At 43.0% G+C, this 19,812-nt stretch overlaps 1 protein-coding gene across 2 annotated transcripts in view; it reads right to left on the bottom strand.

The window, feature by feature from the left end:
* Window positions 1-19,812, bottom strand: part of LOC110504090 (chloride channel protein 2) — a 198,402-nt gene that overhangs the window by 4,803 nt on the left and 173,787 nt on the right. For both annotated transcript variants that reach the window (XM_036961146.1, XM_036961147.1), the window contains 3 exons: window positions 11,551-11,589; window positions 9,200-9,304; window positions 4,304-4,390 (listed from right to left, as the gene is read on the bottom strand). In XM_036961146.1, coding sequence (XP_036817041.1) covers window positions 4,304-4,390; window positions 9,200-9,304; window positions 11,551-11,589 — 231 coding nt within the window. The remainder of the gene's footprint in view (window positions 1-4,303; window positions 4,391-9,199; window positions 9,305-11,550; window positions 11,590-19,812) is intronic.

Here is a 19,812-nt window from a genome sequence, read left to right as displayed (position 1 = left end):
CACAACTAAATGTTTGCCAGCTAGATATCTTATAAATATGAAGTGTCTAAAATGTGCTAAATGCTCTGCAGTTGTGCACTTGGTTTGCTAATTTAGTAGCTAGTTAGCTTTCTAGCTAAGTGGTTAGCTTCTTCCAAAATCAAGCTTCCCAAATCAAATTGTATTTGTCACATGCGCCGAATACAACAGGTGTAGAACTTACTGTGAAATGCTTACTTACAAACCCTTAACCAACAAATCAGTTAAGAAAATATAGTTAAGAAAATATAAAAGTAACACAATAGAATAATAATAATAATAATAATAATGAGACTATATACAGGGGGTACCGGTACCGAGTCAATGTGCGGGGATACAGGTTAGTTAAAGTAATTTGTACATGAGGGCAGGGGTAAAGAGACCATGCATATATAATAAACAGCGAGTAGCAGCAGTGTAAAAACAAAGAAGGGGGGGTGTCAATGGAAATAGTCTGGTTGGCCATTTGATTAATTGTTCAGCAGTCTTGCCCTGCAGAAGCAGAGAGAACAGTCTATGACTTGGGTGACCAGAGTCTTTGACAATTTTTTGGGCCTTCCTCTGACACAGCCTAGTATATATACAGTACCAGTCAAACGTTTGGACACAACTACTCATTCTAAGGTTTTTCTTAATTTGGACTATTTTCTAGATTGTAGAATAATAGTGAAGACATCAAAACAATGAAATAACACATATGGAATCATGTAGTAACCAAAAAAGTGTTAAACAAATCAAAATATATTTTATATTTGAGTTTCAATAAAAGTAGCCACCCTTTGCCTTGATGACAGCTTTGCACACTTTTGGCATTCTCTCAACCAGCTTCATGAGGTAGTCACCTGGAACACATTTAAATTAACAGGTGTGCCTTGTTAAAAGTTAATTTGTGGAATTTCTTTCCTCAATGCGTTCAGCCTGGTACGGCAATTGCTCGGCCTCTGACCGCAAGGCACTACAAAGGGTAGTCCGTACGGCCCAGTACATCACTGGGGCTAAGCTGCCTGCCATCCAGGACCTCTACACCAGGCAGTGTCAGAGGAAGGCCCTAAAAATTGTCAGACCCCAGCCATAGACTGTTCTCTTTACTACAGCATGGCAAGCGGTACCGGAGTGCCAAGTCTAGGACAAAAGGCTTCTCAACAGTTTTTACCCCCAACTCCTGAACAGGTAATCAAATGGCTACCCAGATTATTTGCATTGTGTGCCTCCCCCAACCCCTCTTTTACACTGCTGCTACTCTCTGTTTATCATATATGCATAGTCACTTTAACTATACATTCATGTACATACTACCTCAATTGCCCGACCAACGAGTGCTCCTGCACATTGGCTAACCGGTCTATCTGCATTGTGTCCCGCCACCCACCACCCGCCAACTTCTCTTTTACGCTACTGCTACTCTCTGTATCAGCCTGACTAACCGGTGTCTGTATGTAGCCTTGCTACTTTTATAGCCTTGCTACTGTATATAGCCTGTCTTTTTACTGTTGTATTTACTTCTTTACTTACCCATTGTTCACCTAATACCTTTTTTGCACTATTGGTTAGAACATTTCACTGTAAGGTCTACTCATGTTGTATTCAGTGCACGTGACAAATAAACTTGGATTTGATTTGTGTGGTTCCCACCGTGAAGCATGGAGGAGGTGGTGTGATGGTGATTTGCTGGTGACACTGTTAGTGATTTATTTAGAATTCAAGGCACACTTAACCAGCATGGCTACCACAGCATTCTGCAGCGATACGCCATCCCATCTGGTTTGTGCTTAGTGGGACTATCATTTGTTTTACAACAGGACAGCCCTGTGTAAGGGCTATTTGACTAAGAAGGAGTAGGTGTGTCCAACATTTTGACTGGTACTGTAGGTCCTACATGGCAGGAAGCTTGGTCCCAGTGATGTACACACTACACTCTGTAGCACCTTACGGTCAGATGCCGAGCAGTTGCCATACCAGGCGATGTGCTTAGTGGGACTATCATTTGTTTTACAACAGGACAGCCCTGTGTAAGGGCTATTTGACGTTAGGTCAGAGACTAAAGTATTTGTTAGCATTTAGTTAGCATTCTCTATGGGATTTGACATGTACTTGTTAGCATTTCTAACCTTCGGATTACAAAGGCTCAGTGGGGTTAAAAAAATGCTCCCCTTGTGTTCAGTGCAGGTATTACTGAATATCCTGGTATTGCACAAGGTCAGTATGAAGATATGACAATATGCATACTGCCCAAGCCTATAATAAAGTAAAAATGACCACATTTTATGGTTATGGAAGTCAACATTTATCACTCCTAACAATAGCCCTGATCAGACATCATGCCACACTCTCCATCCCCAACCATGACAGATGTCTTGCCAACAGCTGTTTCTAAACACACACAAACACAGCCTCCCCTGTATATCTAGTTATTAGGAGGTATAAGGAGAGCTGAGCTACAGCAGTACTGCGTGACAGAGAAAGTACTGCTGCATTTGACCCTGCTGGTCATCTATGAACATTTGAACATCTTGAAGAACAATCTGGCCTTAAATGGCCATGTACTCTTATAATCACCACCCGGAACAGCCAGAAGAGGACTGGCCACCCCTCAGAGCCTGGTTCCTGCTCCTTTCTAGGTTCCTGTCTTTCTAGGGAGTTTTTCCTAGCCACTGTGCTTCTACATCTGCATTGCTTGCTGTTTGGGGGTTTAGGCTGGGTTTCTGTATAGCACTTTGTGACATCTGCTGATGTAAAAATTGCTTTATAAATACATTTGATTGATTGATTGAAGAAGCAAGGCGAGGAGACTAGGCGAGGAGAAGCTCGTCTCACTGCTGTTTTTGTCTGCTTGTCTAACACCAAACAAAAGGCCTAAATGTCAGCCAGTGGAACAACACTGTGCTTAGCAACAATCTCCTGTTTCCTAGCCAATTTACAAAGACTGCGTGCTTCTGCCTGTTTTGTTTGTGAAGAGAGAGCAAGAGAGAAATAACAAGAGACAGTGAGAGGAAAGACTGCAAGGAACATTAACCAGTAATTCGTCTTGCTGTCTGTCACCAATTGAAGGGCCGGAAAGAGCAGAGCTCATTAATGCTGACTGTGTGTGATGGTGGTGACAGTTCCCTTTCAGTCAGGCAACTTCGGTACAACACAAAGTCACAAGGACAATGAAATCTGTCGGGTCAGGATTCCATTTTCTCACAGTATTTTGTACTGACGTTGAATGAAAAGAGAACGTAACGTTATGACTATAACTACTGTTCCCTGAAGGAGGGAAACGAGGTACAGCACCTGTTTGTCCCCACACCACATGTTCCTGGGGGTTGAATGAAAAGAGAACATAACGTTATGACTATAACTACTGTTCCCTGAAGGAGGGAAACGAGGTACAGCACTTGTTTGTCCCCACACCACATGTTCCTGGGGGTTGAATGAAAAGAGAACGTAACGTTATGACTATAACTACTGTTCCCTGAAGGAGGGAAACGAGGTACAGCACCTGTTTGTCCCCACACCACATGTTCCTGGGGGTTGAATGAAAAGAGAACGGAACGTTATGACTATAACTACTGTTCCCTGAAGGAGGGAAACGAGGTACAGCACCTGTTTGTCCCCACACCACATGTTCCTGGGCGTTGAATGAAAAGAGAACGTAACGTTATGACTATAACTACTGTTCCCTGAAGGAGGGAAATGAGGTACAGCACCTGTTTGTCCCCACACCACATGTTCCTGGGCGTTGAATGAAAAGAGAACGTAACGTTATGACTATAACTACTGTTCCCTGAAGGAGGGAAACAAGGTACAGCACCTGTTTGTCCCCACACCACATGTTCCTGGGCGTTGAATGAAAAGAGAACGTAACGTTATGACTATAACTACTGTTCCCTGAAGGAGGGAAATGAGGTACAGCACCTGTTTGTCCCCACACAACATGTTCCTGGGCTCGGTGAAAAGCAGTATTAAATTGAAGGAATGAATCCGAGGCTCACACTTATCACCTGTGGAAGGCGGGGCCTTTCATTGGCCTTCTCAGGCCTGATTTTAGTTCATTCAACCAAAGTTGCAAAAGAGCGAATCACCCATAGTATGTTGTACTGATGTTTCCCTCCTTCAGTGAACAGTAGTTACAGTCATAACGTCATGATATGCTGATGATTGTGACAGTGAGAAAGATGACGATGATGGAGAGGTCTATGACAATGGTGGCTGTTGTGATGTTGTAATCGATGATGATGATGATGATGATGATGGGACAGTGACATGTTGATGTGCACAACCCCAGATGATCTGTGTCACTCACCTCTTTGAGGGACACCACTCCGATGAGTCGTCCAATGCTGGTGACGTAGGCATGGTCCAACCCCAGCAGAGAAAAGATGGTGTGGGTCTGGGGACAAGAGAACAATACACTTAGAACCCACATCCAGAACAGAACCAACAGCTAGAACACTTAGAACTAATATATAGAACAGCTAGAACTGTTAGAATCAATATCTAGAACTCTTAGATAGAACATTTAGAATACTTGGAACGAACACCTTAAACTGGTAGAACCAACATCTAGAACACAACCAACCATATATTTCCTTTTGACACTCCTTTATAGACATGGCGTCCTGTGAAAATCTTAGAGAAGCTATTAAACTACAGCACTTAGTGCATTAGAACAGTCAGCTCAGTGGTCACTGGAGAGCTGAATGGTGTACAAGCTCCTTCCTCATTCAACTAATGAAGTAAATCAGCAAGTCATCAAAAGTAATCACCTTGATTAGCCTAATCGGGTGTTTGAGCTAGATTGTTGTGAAAGGTACAACATCCCTACTGATACTGTAAGCTGCTAGAACCTCAAGTGAACCACACAGACAGCAGCTTGAGCCTAAACCCAAATCACAGGAAATAGAATAACCTTGTTGTTATTTCAATATTTAATGCAATGGGAGTTAACCATCACAATGTTCCAGGAAACAAACACATAAAACAGCATGGAATACACGTTACCCAGACTGATAGATGCAAGAGAACAAACACGGATGTTCATAAGTCTCTCACACACAAACACACACAGACAAGCTGGGACAAAAATTAATATGGCAATAAATTGTCTGAATTGATGCAATAACGATAAATATGACAATGTGCCCACAGTGAAAAGAAAATATCCTTTAAAAAAGGTTCAATGCATCAGTTTTTTTTCTGGGTAACAATTAGGTATCTTACTGTGATTGTTTTCAATTTAATTTTTTTTTTTTTAAAAGAAACAAAAATAGCTTCTGAGCAAAGAGCAATGTATCAAAGTTTTGCTAGGAATGTTTGGGAATTGGGAGGGGAAAACTGACCACTTGCTGTTATTGGCAGAGGTTTTGAAACGTTTTCACTAGGCAGGACGAAACTCCATCCCACCAAAACAGGCTGAAATTTCAAGGGGTCTTTTCGGAAAATATTACTCCTACCTCATAGTATGTACAGTATATGTATACATACAATACCAGTCAAATGTGTGGACACATCAACTCATTCAAGGGTTGGTCTTTATAATTACTATTTTCTACATTGTAGAATAATAGTAAAGACATCAAAACTATGAAATAACACATATCATGTAGTATCATGTAGTAACCCAAAAATATTTGATATATTTGAGATTCTTCAAAGTAGCAACCCTTTGCCTTGATGACAGCTTTGAACACTCTTGGCATTCTCTCAACCAGATTCATGAGGAATGCTTTTCCAAAGGTCTTGAAGGAGTTCCCACATATGCTGAGCACTTACGGTGGGAACCAAACATGCGGAGATCATCCGTTCACCTACTCTGTGTCTCACAAAGACAAGGCGGTTGGAACCAAAAATCTCTAATTTGGACTCATCAGACCAAAGGAAAGATTTCCACCGGTCTAATGTCCATTGCTCGTGTTTCAGGGCCCACACAAGTCTCTTCTTCTTATTGTTGTTTTTGAGTAATGGTTTCTTTGCAGCAATTCGACCATGAAGGCCTGAGTCACACAGTCTCCGCTGAACAGTTGAGATGTGTCTGTTACTTTTATTTGCATTTATTTGGGCTGCAATCTGAGGTGCAGTTAACTCTAATGAATGTATCCTCTGCAGCAGAGGTAACTCTGGGTCTTCCTTTCCTGTGTCGGTCCTCATGAGAGCCAGTTTCATCATAGCGCTTGATAGTTTTTGCGACTGCACTTGAAGAAACGTTCAAAGTTCTTGAAATGTTACGCATTGACTGACCTTCATGTCTTAAAGTAATGACGGACTGTCAATTAGCTTTGCTTAATTGAGCTCTTCTTGCCATGATATGGAATTGGTCTTTTACCAAATAGGGCTATCTTCTGTATACCACCCCTTCCTTGTCACAACACAACTGATTGGCTGAAACGCATTGAGGAGGAAAGAAATTCCACAAATGAACTTTTAACAAGGCACACCTGTTAATTGAAATGCATTCCAGGTGGCTACCTCATGAAGCTGGTTGAGAGAATGCCAAGAGTGTGCAAAGATGTCATCAAGGCAAAGGGTGGCTACTTTGAAGAATCCCAAATATAAAATATATTTTGATCTGTTTAACACTTATTTTTGGTTACTACATGATTCCATGGGTTATTTCATAGTTTTTGATGTCTTCACTATTATTTTACAATATAGAAAATAGTAAAAATTAAGAAAAACCCTGGAATGAATAAGTGTGTCCACACTTTTGACTATATATAAATCACAGTCAAATCACGTTTTTGACTACACTGGGCCTTTAAACTACTACTACTAGTTTGATCGTTGTACCACCATCAATTATCCTATTAACAAGCCCCCATATTGGCAAACTTATTTCATTTCAAACTTCACATTTCTCTAGTATAGGCTACTTATCATAATGAACGACATCAGCAAAATGCCTGCGATAAATGATTGGTATGGTCAGTGTTGATCGTCCCAGCTCTAATACACACACTTGATTTGTTCTTCTATCCTCGTGGTGACCTAAAATTGATTTCTATTCAAAATCCTATTTTCCCTAACCATAACCCGTAACACTGTCCCTAATTCGAAAACTACTGTATCCCTAAAGCTTAAAATAGCCTTTGTCCTCATGGGGACATGGACAATGTCCCCACAAGCGATAATTTTCCTTGATTAAGTATCCTTGTAGGGACCTTTGAGGATAGAAGTACCAACACCACACACACACACACACACACACACACACACACAGAGAGATTAATATGTGGAGGGAGATTGTGTGTGGTAATGGGTGTTGGCAGTGTGCGGCGAGGGTGGTTGAGGGAGGGGAGAGCTTGATGGATTGGTGCAGAATCCCACTCTTAAATGTTTAAACAGCAGGCACACCGAGCAGGGAAGAAAGGAGGGGAGAAGAGAGGAGAAGGGGGTGGGCATTATGAATGGAGGACATTAGCCTGCCAGGCAAGTGAGAACAAGTGTGTGTGTGTAAAAAAATGCTCTGTAGTGTATGTGAGTGTGTGTCACAGTAGGACAACTAAATCAACACTGTTCAAAAGCACCCCCCCCCCCCCCCCCCCCCCCCCCCCCCCCTTCATGCAGCCTGTTCTTTAATCCTGCACTCAGAGGGAGACTTATTGTGGCAGTACAGACATGCTTGTGTGTGTGCGCGCTTGCAATGCAGTGACTATAATAGCATTGACACTGGACTATCCATCTACTATACTAATTTTACAATATCAATCCTGGAGCGATTTAGTCAAAAGGGGTTGTACGTACAGATGTACAGACGTACAGACAGACAGACGTACAGACAGACGTACAGACAGACAGACGTACAGACAGACAGACGTACATACAGACAGACAGACAGACGTACAGACAGACAGACGTACAGACAGACAGACGTACAGAGACAGACGTACAGAGACAGACGTACAGACAGACACAGACGTACGTACAGACAGACAGACAGACGTACAGACAGACAGACAGACAGACAGACAGACGTACGTACAGACAGACGTACGTACAGACAGACAGACGTACAGACAGACAGACAGACGTACAGACAGACAGACGTACAGACAGACAGACGTACAGACAGACAGACGTACAGACAGACAGACGTACAGACAGACGTACAGACAGACGTACAGACAGACAGACGTACAGACAGACGTACAGACAGACGTACAGACAGACGTACAGGCAGACAGACGTACAGACAGACAGACGTACAGACAGACAGACGTACATACAGACAGACGTACATACAGACGTACGTACAGACAGACGTACAGACAGACGTACGTACAGACAGACGTACAGACAGACAGACGTACAGACAGACAGACAGACGTACAGATAGACGTACAGACAGACAGACAGACGTACAGACAGACGTACAGACAGACCGACGTACGTACAGACAGACGTACGTACAGACAGACAGACGTACAGACAGACAGACGTACAGACAGACAGACAGACGTACAGACAGACAGACGTACAGACAGACAGACGTACAGACAGACAGACGTACAGACAGACAGACGTACGTACAGACAGACGTACGTACAGACAGACGTACGTACAGACAGACGTACAGACAGACAGACAGTACAGACAGACAGACGTACAGACAGACAGACGTACAGACAGACAGACAGACGTACAGACAGACGGACAGACGTACAGACAGACGGACAGACAGACGTACAGACAGACGTACAGACAGACGTACAGATGTACAGACAGACGTACAGACGTACAGACAGACGTACAGACAGACGTACATACAGACAGACAGACAGACATACATACAGACAGACAGACAGATGTACATACATACAGACATACGTACAGACACAGACGTACAGACACACGTACGTACAGACAGACAGACGTACAGACAGACAGACAGACAGACGTACAGACAGACAGACGTACAGACAGACAGACGTACAGACAGACAGACGTACAGACAGACAGACGTACAGACATACAGACAGAGACAGACGTACAGACAGAGACCGACGTACAGACAGAGACAGACAGGCGTACAGACAGGCGTACAGACAGATCTACAGACAGACAGAGACCGACGTACAGACAGAGACAGATGTACAGACAGACGTACAGACAGACGTACAGACAGACAGAGACCGACGTACAGACAGAGACAGATGTACAGACAGACGTACAGACAGGCGTACAGACAGGCGTACAGACAGACCTTATGAAGTGAGGTGCGCTCCACCAGTTGGAAGGGGGCGGGGTCGATCTTGCAGTTGTCAAAGTTCACCTGCTCGTCAAGCTGGTTCTCCTCCCACTCTGCAATCTGCAACCCAGAGGAAGAGGAGGATGAAGAGGAGAGTGGAAAGAAACAGTTTGGAAGTACTCAAACCCTCTTAGACATATAGAATACTTAAATGGTTTTTACATCCATTGTAATAAAATAATGGATATGTATCTTTAATTCAGAAAGGTATTCACTAATATTTCAGAAGCCAAAAAACACCTTTTAGAATATCAATTTAACGCCTTAAACTCCAGTGATTGTTACCAATATGGGGTTTCTCAAATCTAAATGCTAATATCTTAGAAAATTTGAGAGTGATATGCATAATAATCATTGGAAGAAGTTGAAAGGGAAACATGTGAGATTTTAGAGATGACAGATTATGGAATAATGTTCAGAACAAAAGGTGAGAATAAAACAGTTGAAGTGCTTATCAGTGGAAACATCTCAGACTATTTCAATTGATTTACCACCAAGCATTTCAGTTTTAATCTAAAATCCAATAATTCCTAATATCAACCAAATCACTTTGCAAACTCCAACACTAACTTCAATCCCTATTCTACACTATTCAATAGCAATAGAATACACACACACCAGACCACGTGTAACAACACCTGCACAGGATCGGTACGTCCGTACAGGATCGGTACACACCTGCGGGACAGGTACAGGAGTTACACCAGAAATGCACAATCCCTCCATCACTGCTCAGACTGTCCACAGTAGGCTGAGAGAGGCTGGACTGTTAGTCACAGGTCTGTGGAACTTGTTCAGTTTGTGTCTCAGTTTTTGAATCTTGTTATGGTCATACAAATATTTATACATGTTACGTTTTCTAATAATAAATGCAGTTGACAGTGAGAGGACGTACATTTTTTTGCTGAGTGTATATACACTGCTCAAAAAAATAAAGCATGGAGGAGGAGGTGTTATGGTGTGGGGGTGCTTTGCTGGTGACACTGTCTGTGATTTATTTAGAATTCAAGGCACACTTAACCAGCATGGCTACCACAGCATTCTGCAGCAGCCTGTTTTTCAACAGGACAATGACCCAGCACACCTCCAGGCTGTGTAAGGGCTATTTTACCAAGACGGAGAGTGATGGAGTGCAGCATCAGATGACCTGGCCTCCACAATCCCCCGACCTCAATCCAATTGAGATGGTTTGGGATGAGTCAGACCGCAGAGTGAAGAAAAAGTAACCAAGTGCTCAGCATATGTGGGAACTCCTTCAAGACTGTTGGAAAAGCATTCCAGATGAAGCTGGTTGAGAGAATGCCAAGAGTGTGCAAAGCTGTCAAGGCAAATGGGGGCTATTTAAAGAATCTCAAATATAAAACATATTTTGGTATGTTTAACACTTTTGGTTACTACATGATTCCATATGTGCTATTTCATAGTTTAGATGGCTTCACTATTATTCTACATTGTAGAAAATAGTAAAAATAAAGAAAAACCCTTGAATGAGTAGGTGTTCTAAAACTTTTGACCGGTAGTGTATGCTACTAGTTTATTCACAAACCTGTTGCGGGCTGACGACGGTAAACCGACTGTCTGGTGGTGTCTAAAACGCAAACACGCGATACAGATTTGGAAACATATGTAACTTAACAGTAAGAAATAATTTATAAAAACATTTTAAAAAGTATCATTTCTACACACTTTCATAGGGTTAGAGTGCCCACGGCCATATTTCCATGTTACAGTGCTTGTTTATGGAAGACAGATGGAAGACAGAAGCGAGCACCTGTGCTAATTAGCTATTTAGCATGCTCCGAACACCTGTGTGTAATGGAAGAAGGCCACCAGAAATGTGTGAAAAATACTGTCAGCTGCAACTGTGGTAAAGCAGGTTAACACGGTAGGTAAGGTACGTGTATATTTTGCATTTGTGAAATTATTTTGATGTGATATGAAAGTAGAGGCCTTTATGTTCTCAAACGTTTAAACAGGGCGTCAGGATTGTAGTTCACATGGAACCAGCTGTCCTCCATACCATCAGCTGAGATCCCAAGACTGGGAATGGCAATCCCTATCCAAACTCCACTTCCTTTAAGCCTAGGTGGTTTCCTCTTTTATGTGGCTACACAGTGTCTGGCTGTGGTCCCTGGTGCAGAGATAATAGATGCCCATAGAGATTCCAGCTTTGATAAGGCTATTCATACACAGTGACTAATTATTCCCCTGATAACCAGTAAATACACTGTAGCATAGACAGACAGCACTGACACATCCTGAGAGAAAAGGGAGAAAGAGGGAGAGAAAGTGTTGTAGGGTCTCACCTCTCTGATGGTCATGTCATCATCCACATCAAAGTCATCCTGAGAGGAGAGGGACAGGAAACAGATCAACACACTTACACTGCAAACACACAGCAAAAAGACTTGTGTGCACGCCTGCACACATACACTACAGACAAGCACAACGTCAAAATGACAATAAATAACTTGAAATACAAAACCCAAGGACACACAGTACACTCATACTACAAATAAAACACGTGTCCATGTCATGGCCACACTGCATTCAAACTGAACACAGTGACAAAATGAAGAGGTGGATGGACAGATGTGATAAGAGACACTAAATGACTAACTACTCATACAGTGGGGCAAAAAAAAGTATTTAGTCAGCCACCAATTGTGCAAGTTGGTGATGAGAGGCCTGTAATTTTCATCATAGGTACACTTCAACTATGACAGACAAAATGGGAAAAAAAATCCATTGATTTTTAATGAATTTATTTGCAAATTATGGTTGAAAATAAGTATTTGGTCACCTACAAACAAGCAAGACTTCTGGCTCTCACAGACCTGTAACTTATTCTTTAAGAGGCTTCTCTGTCCTCCACTCGTTACCTGTATTAATGGCACCTGTTTGAACTTGTTATCATTATAAAAGACACCTGTCCACAACCTCAAACAGTCACTCCAAACTCCACTATGGCCAAGACCAAAGAGCTGTCAAAGGACACCAGAAACAAAATTGTAGACCTGCACCAGGCTGGGAAGACTGAATCTGCAATAGGTAAGCAGCTTGGTTTGAAGAAATCAACTGTGGGAGCAATTATTAGGAAAGTATTCGGCCCCCTTGAACTTTGCGACCTTTTGCCACATTTCAGGCTTCAAACTTAAAGATATAAAACTGTATTTTTTTGTGAAGAATCAACAACAAGTGGGACACAATCATGAAGTGGAACGACATTTATTGGATATTTCAAACTTTTTTAACAAATCAAAAACTGAAAAATTGGGCGTGCAAAATTATTCAGCCCCTTTACTTTCAGTGCAGCAAACTCTCTCCAGAAGTTCAGTGAGGATCTCTGAATGATCCAACGTTGACCTAAATGACTAATGATGATAAATACAATCTACCTGTGTGTAATCAAGTCTCCGTATAAATGCACCTGCACTGTGATAGTCTCAGAGGTCCGTCAAAAGCGCAGAGAGCATCATGAAGAACAAGGAACATACCAGGCAGGTCCGAGATACTGTTGTGAAGAAGTTTAAAGCCGGATTTGGATACAAAAAGATTTCCCAAGCTTTAAACATCCCAAGGAGCACTGTGCAAGCGATAATATTGAAATGGAAGGAGTATCAGACCACTGCAAATGTGGTGTTAGACCTGAATCCAATCGAGAATCTGTGGAAAGAACTGAAAACTGCTGTTCACAAATGCTCTCCATCCAACCTCACTGAGCTCGAGCTGTTTTGCAAGGAGGAATGGGAAAAAATGTAAGTCTCTCGATGTGCAAAACTGATAGAGACATACCCCAAGCGACTTACAGCTGTAATCGCAGCAAAAGGTGGCGCTACAAAGTATTAACTTAAGGGGGCTGAATAATTTTGCACGCCCAATTTTTCAGTTTTTGATTTGTTAAAAAAGTTTGAAATATCCAATAAATGTCGTTCCACTTCATGATTGTGTCCCACTTGTTGTTGATTCTTCACAAAAAAATACAGTTTTATATCTTTATGTTTGAAGCCTGAAATGTGGCAAAAGGTCGCAAAGTTCAAGGGGGCCGAATACTTTCGCAAGGCACTGTACAAGACCACTGATAATCTCCCTCGATCTGGGGCTCCATGCAAGATCTCACCCCGTGGGGTCAAAATGATCACAAGAACGGGGAGCAAAAATCCCAGAACCATACGGGGGGACCTAGTGAAAGACCTGCAGAGAGCTGTGACCAAAGTAACAAAGCCTACCATCAGTAACACTACGCCGCCAGGGACTCAAATCCTGCAGTGCCAGACGTGTCCCCCTGCTTAAGCCAGTACATGTCCAGGCCCGTCTGAAGTTTGCTAGAGAGCATTTGGATGATCCAGAAGAAGATTGGGAAAATGTCATATGGTCAGATGAAACCAAAATATAACTTCTTGGTAAAAACTCAAATCGTCGTGTTTGGACGACAAAGAATGCTGAGTTGCATCCAAAGAACACCATACCTACTGTGAAGCATGGGGGTGGAAACATCATGCTTTGGGGCTGTTTTTCTGCAAAGGGACCAGGACGACTGATCCGTGTAATGGAAAGAATGAATGGGGCCATGTATCATGAGATTTTGAGAGAAAACCTCCTTCCATCAGCAAGGGCATTGAAGATGAAACGGGGCTGGGTCTTTCAGCATGACAATGATCCCAAACACACCGCCCGGGCAACGAAGAAGTGGATTCGTAAGAAGCATTTCAAGGTCCTGGAGTGGCCTAGCCAGTCTCCAGATCTCAACCCCGTAGAAAATATTTGGAGGGAGTTGAAAGTCCGTGTTGCCCAGCAACAGCCCCAAAACATCACTGCTCTAGAGGAGATCTACATGGAGGAATGGGCCAAAATACCAGCAACAGTGTGTGAAAACCTTGTGAAGACTTACAGCAAACATTTGACCTCTCATTGCCAACAAAGGGTATATAACAAAGTATTGAGATAAACTTTTGTTATTGACCAAATACTTATTTTCCACCATAATTTGCAAATAAATACTACAATGTGATTTTCTGATTTTTTTCCCTCATTTTGTCTGACATAGTTGAAGTGCACCTATGATGAAAATTACAGGCCTCTCATCTTTTTAAGTGGGAGAACTTGCACAATTGGTGGCTGACTAAATACTTTTTTGCCCCACTGTATGACCATGGTGGGGGGGTTGAAAACATGCTTGAAACAGATAATGGGTTGCATTCATACAGAGCTTTTCACAAGGTCTCAAAGTACAGATGGGATGACTGACACTAATGGATTTGACCATGGAGTGATGATGGCTACAGTTTGGATATGAGCCGGGCGGGCCTGAAAACCTGAGAGAGTTCTACAGTGCTGAGTGGTACTTAAGTGTGTGTGTCAATGTCAAAAGGCGTGTGTAGCGCCCCATTCAGACGGGATACGTTTTACTGGGGAGGTTGGGACGCACACTCAGTCTCCCGCAACTCTAGGGTTTAGGGAATAGAGTGTCATTTGGGATGAGCCCTCATTCTCCTGCAGCTCTGGGATGCAGTCTGAGTGTTTGGTGCAAGCTGACACCAACCTGATTCAAACCTGCTTGGGTTTCCAGTTAATGAGCGAGAGGCACGTTGAGACACTTGTCTTAAACTCAGTCCATGACAATCACAACACCTCAAAGGGAACTGAAGGCTTTTTCTGGTTAAAAGCCATTATGTGCATGAGCACAAATCACCACAACCCTAATTTTTGTTACATGGCAGGAAGGTTATCATCCCAGCCCTAAAAACCTACAGTTTTTTGGCAAACGGCCAGGTCCTCTGATAATACTTATCCTGTGCGGATCGTCATCCCTGTATTTTGAGGGAAATTACAGAGTTTAAATCAGGTGCTGCTCCCAGTTTGGGTAAAAACATGGGAACAAATTGATGCTTAAAACAAAGTGCTATGCATGTAGAGTACAGATGAATGATCAGTTTTGTCACATTTCAACTTTCCTAGAGCCATCTTTTAAAAAGTGGACGAGATTGTGCCAGTTGATTGGTAAATGGCCAAATCCGCCAGGAAATTAAATGTCTGCATAGGTTACAGTAAATGATTCTTATTGATACGTATTATTTGAACTGCAGGCCATTAGTCCAATATTAGGATATCCCTAGACATTTGAAATATCTTCACACCTAGAAGAGCCTCCAGGCTTCCATCAAAACTGTCAGCTTTGAATGAGGAAACAAAAAATATTACAGGGGCAGTTTGGCCAAACTAATCCTATCCGAATTGTCCACTGGAAAAACGGACATGCTGAGGTAATAATTACATAACCGATGTAGCACAACTCATTCCACAGGGTGCCGAGTGTCTGCGGGTTTTCGCTCCACCCTTGTACTTGATTGATGAATTAAGGTCAGTAATTAGTAAGCAATGCCCTTCACCTGGTTGTATAGGTCTTAACTGAAAGGAAAAACCAAACACCCGCAAACATTCTGCCCTCCGCGGAATGAGTTTGACATCACTGTTCTATAGTAATACTAGTCCCGTGCGAATAGGGCTTATGTGTGAGTTTAGAGTAATAAACGTGTGTATTTACAGGAAGAGAGTGTTTTCTTTATGAGGGTGAGAATAGCAGTGTGTGTATATTCTTGCGCTTATCCATCTCTGTCTACATCTACACCTGACCCCTCTACCAACCTCAGGCCCTGGGGGTGATGGAAGCCCTGAGCTCATTTATCCACCCGCCTGCAGTGGCTGATCTCCCTGTAACCCTGGCAACGATTGCCGTGGGGCCCGGCCGGTCAAGGCGCTCTCCTTACTGTAAAATTATGCAACAGAAGTCAACTGTGTCTAGAGTTGACAACACCATCTCCACTCACCACTGACACCAACATGGTCTGACAGTCCTCTAGCACTGCATTTTACAGTCCTGTTTCCACCTGCTATTTACTAGAGTCTCATGAGGTCAATGGGTAATTTTCTGGCACACATTTAGCAGAATTAAACACATTGCTTACTACCATGTAAGTTAAAATAAAATGCTACTGATAAACCTGTACACCTCTCCAAAACCAGGGCACAGCACAGATGAGAGGTGTCTATCACATTCTATTTGTCACATGCACCGAATACAACAGGTGTAGATCTTACTGTGAAATGCTTACCTACAAGCCCTTAACCAACAATGCAGTTCAAGAAACAGAGTTAAGAAAATATTTGCTAAATAAAAAATTTAATCAAAAAGTAACAAGAAAATGACATAACAATAATGAGGCTTTATACAGGGGGTATCGGTACCGAGTCAATGTGGAGGCTATATACAGGGGGTATCGGTACCGAGTCAATGTGGAGGCTATATACAGGGGGTACCGGTACCGAGTCAATGTGGAGGCTATATACAGGGGGTATCGGTACCGAGTCAATGTGGAGGCTATATACAGGAGGTACCGGTACCGAGTCAATGTGGAGGCTATATACAGGGGGTATCGGTACCGAGTCAATGTGGAGGCTATATACAGGAGGTACCGGTACCGAGTCAATGTGGAGGCTATATACAGGGGGTATCGGTACCGAGTCAATGTGGAGGCTATATACAGGAGGTACCGGTACCGAGTCAATGTGGAGGCTATATACAGGGGGTATCGGTACCGAGTCAATGTGGAGGCTATATACAGGGGGTACCGGTACCGAGTCAATGTGGAGGCTATATACAGGGGGTATCGGTACCGAGTCAATGTGGAGGCTATATACAGGAGGTACCGGTACCGAGTCAATGTGGAGGCTATATACAGGGGGTATCGGTACCGAGTCAATGTGGAGGCTATATACAGGAGGTACCGGTACCGAGTCAATGTGGAGGCTATATACAGGGGGTACCGGTACCGAGTCAATGTGGAGGCTATATACAGGGGGTACCGGTACCGAGTCAATGTGGAGGCTATATACAGGGGGTATCGGTACCGAGTCAATGTGGAGGCTATATACAGGGGGTATCGGTACCGAGTCAATGTGCGCGGGTACAGGTTAGTCCAGGTCATTTGTAAAGTGACTATTCATAGATAATAAACAGTGAGTAGCAGCAGTGTACATTGTTTTAATAATCCGGGGGTCAATGTAAACAGTCCAGCTGGCCATTTGAATAATTGTTCAGTCTTATGGCTTGGTGGTAGAAGCTGTTAAGGAGCCTTTTGGTCCTAGACTTGGCGCTCCGGTACTGCTTGCCGTGCGGTGTGTGTAGAAAGAACAGTATGATACAGAGATGTAGTTGTTTAATATAGAAGAGCTAACACCTGCAGTGTGTTTTGGGGAGAGAGACAGAGCAGGTGAGACTGTGCATGTAAAGTATGTTGTATGAAGATTAACTAGTCTATTAGGTGAGCAAATATGCAAGGGCCCTTGTGGATATGTGGAGACGCAAGAGTGGGTGTATGAATGTGAGTGTACCAAGGAGAGTGTGTGTGTCTGAGTGAGATACAGACAGCGTGCGTGCCTGTGTGTGCGTGTGCAGCCCTCCACAGTGAGTGACTGGGTAAGAGGCAGTGTGCTGACAGAGAGTGAAGCTGTATTGCTTGCTGTGCAGCTTCCACAGAGAGCAGCATCCCTCCTCTCCTCGCTCCATCCACCCTTTTCCCCAAGCGATCAATCTCTCCCTCTATCCTGTACATCCTGTAGTCAATAAGCCAATCAGAGCCTGGGGTCCGGGTCAGCAGGGAATATGTTGACATAACCACAATTACCCAATCACACATGCCTCCGAGATACAGAGTGTACAAAACATTAGGAACAGCTTCCTAATATTGAGTTGCACCCCTTTTGCCCTCAGAACAGCCTCAATTTGTCAGTGCATAGACTATACACAGTGTCAAAAGCATTCCACAGGGATGCTGGCCCATGTTGACTCCAACACTTCCCACAGTGCTATTAAGTTGGCTGGATGTCCTTTGGGTGGTGGACCATTCTTGGTACATACGGGAAACTGTTGAGTGTTTATGGATTCTGTTAAAATGTAACATGTTTCAAGTTAAACTGAAGTTTGTTTGTATCCTGTTTAGTGAATGATTACTGTGAGTATTAATGGAGTTTAGGCCATGAAACTGTGTGGATACTCATTTAGAAAGGCTGGCCTAATCAGATAAGAGGACATTTCCTAGGATCAGAGAGCAGGGTCAGGCCCTGGACAATGATGATGGACAGGGCGTGATTCTGACATCTAGCTAAACAAAGAGTGGACCATGCTATGCTGCTGCTGCTCTCTGTTTATTATCTATGCATATTCACTCTACCTACATGTACATATTACTTCAATTACCTCGACTAACCGGTACCCCGCACATTGACTCTGTACCGATACCCCCTCTATATAGCCTCGCCATTGTTATTTTACTGCTGATCTTTAATTATTTGTTACTTTTATTTTTTTTAGGTCTTTTTCTTAACTGCATTGTTGGTTAAGGGCTTGTAAGTAAGCATTTCACTGTAAGGTTGTATTCGGCACATGTGACAAATAACATTTAATTTGATTTGATTTGATTCCACAGGGGAGATATGGGAAACTCATTGGGGTCATAAACTGTATAGCTGGGGAGGTGACACCTACGAGAGGGTGGTGACTAAAAGGAGGGAAGAGTATAAGATGTGTTGTGAACTTTCTAAATGTATGCACTCAGCTGATGGCATCCTTGGTATTAAACACTTGAAACTTCGAGCTTTTGGTCTTAATTCCTTATTGCAAAGAGGCAACAATAGCATTTTTATATTTAACAGCGTGAAAACCCAGCAGTGTTGCAGTTCTTGAAACACTCAAATTTGTGCGCCTGGCACCTACTACCATAGCCTGTTCAAAGGCACAAATATTTTGTCTTGCCCATTCACCCTCTGAATGGCACACATACACAATCCATGTCTCAATTGTCTCAAGGCTTAAAAATCTTTCTTGAACCAGTCTCCTTCCCTTCATCTACACTGATTGAAGTGGATTTAACAGGTAACATCTCCCTCTCTCCCTTCCTCTTGATCTATCTATTGATTGATCTTTCTGCATCTGTGTGTCTGTCTCTTAATCTAATCTAAGTCCTCTGCTCCTTCGCTCAGTTTCTTGACCTATAGTGTTGGTCCACTGCAATCCACACATCAAACTACTCAACAGGCTTCAATTCAGGGCCAGCCAAGAAGGTAACAGGCACACTCGCTGATAACGCTATTCCACGTGTGATTCTTAAGGCAGCCGCTCAGTGACGTATTGTCTGGTCTGCTCTCGTCAAGAGGAGGAGAGAATTAATGAGAAAACACGGATCTCTGAAAGGCCAGCATCATTTCTCTGGGATGGAATACTCATGTCATTTACCCTGCATCAATATTTCACACTGGAAACAGAAAGCGGTAGGAAGGAGGGGAGGGAGGGAAGGCAGGAAAGAAGGTAGACCGAAGGGAGAGGAAGGAGGAGGTGGGAAGAAGGGAGCAGGGAAGGGAGGAAAAGGAAAAAGGAGGAAGGGAGGGAAAGAAAGAATAGTAATGCAGAGCGGTATAGAAAGAGGAGAAACTAGTGATTTGGAGAGAGGAAAAGGAGGCTGTGAACTACAGCTCAAGGGGAGAAAGAGAAGTAATAACTGGATTTATTTCAG

Source organism: Oncorhynchus mykiss, chromosome 24, assembly GCF_013265735.2.
Source record: "Oncorhynchus mykiss isolate Arlee chromosome 24, USDA_OmykA_1.1, whole genome shotgun sequence".
Lineage (NCBI taxonomy): Eukaryota > Metazoa > Chordata > Actinopteri > Salmoniformes > Salmonidae > Oncorhynchus > Oncorhynchus mykiss.
Note: the sequence above shows the minus strand (reverse complement) of the source record. Positions and strands in the feature narration are given on the sequence as shown.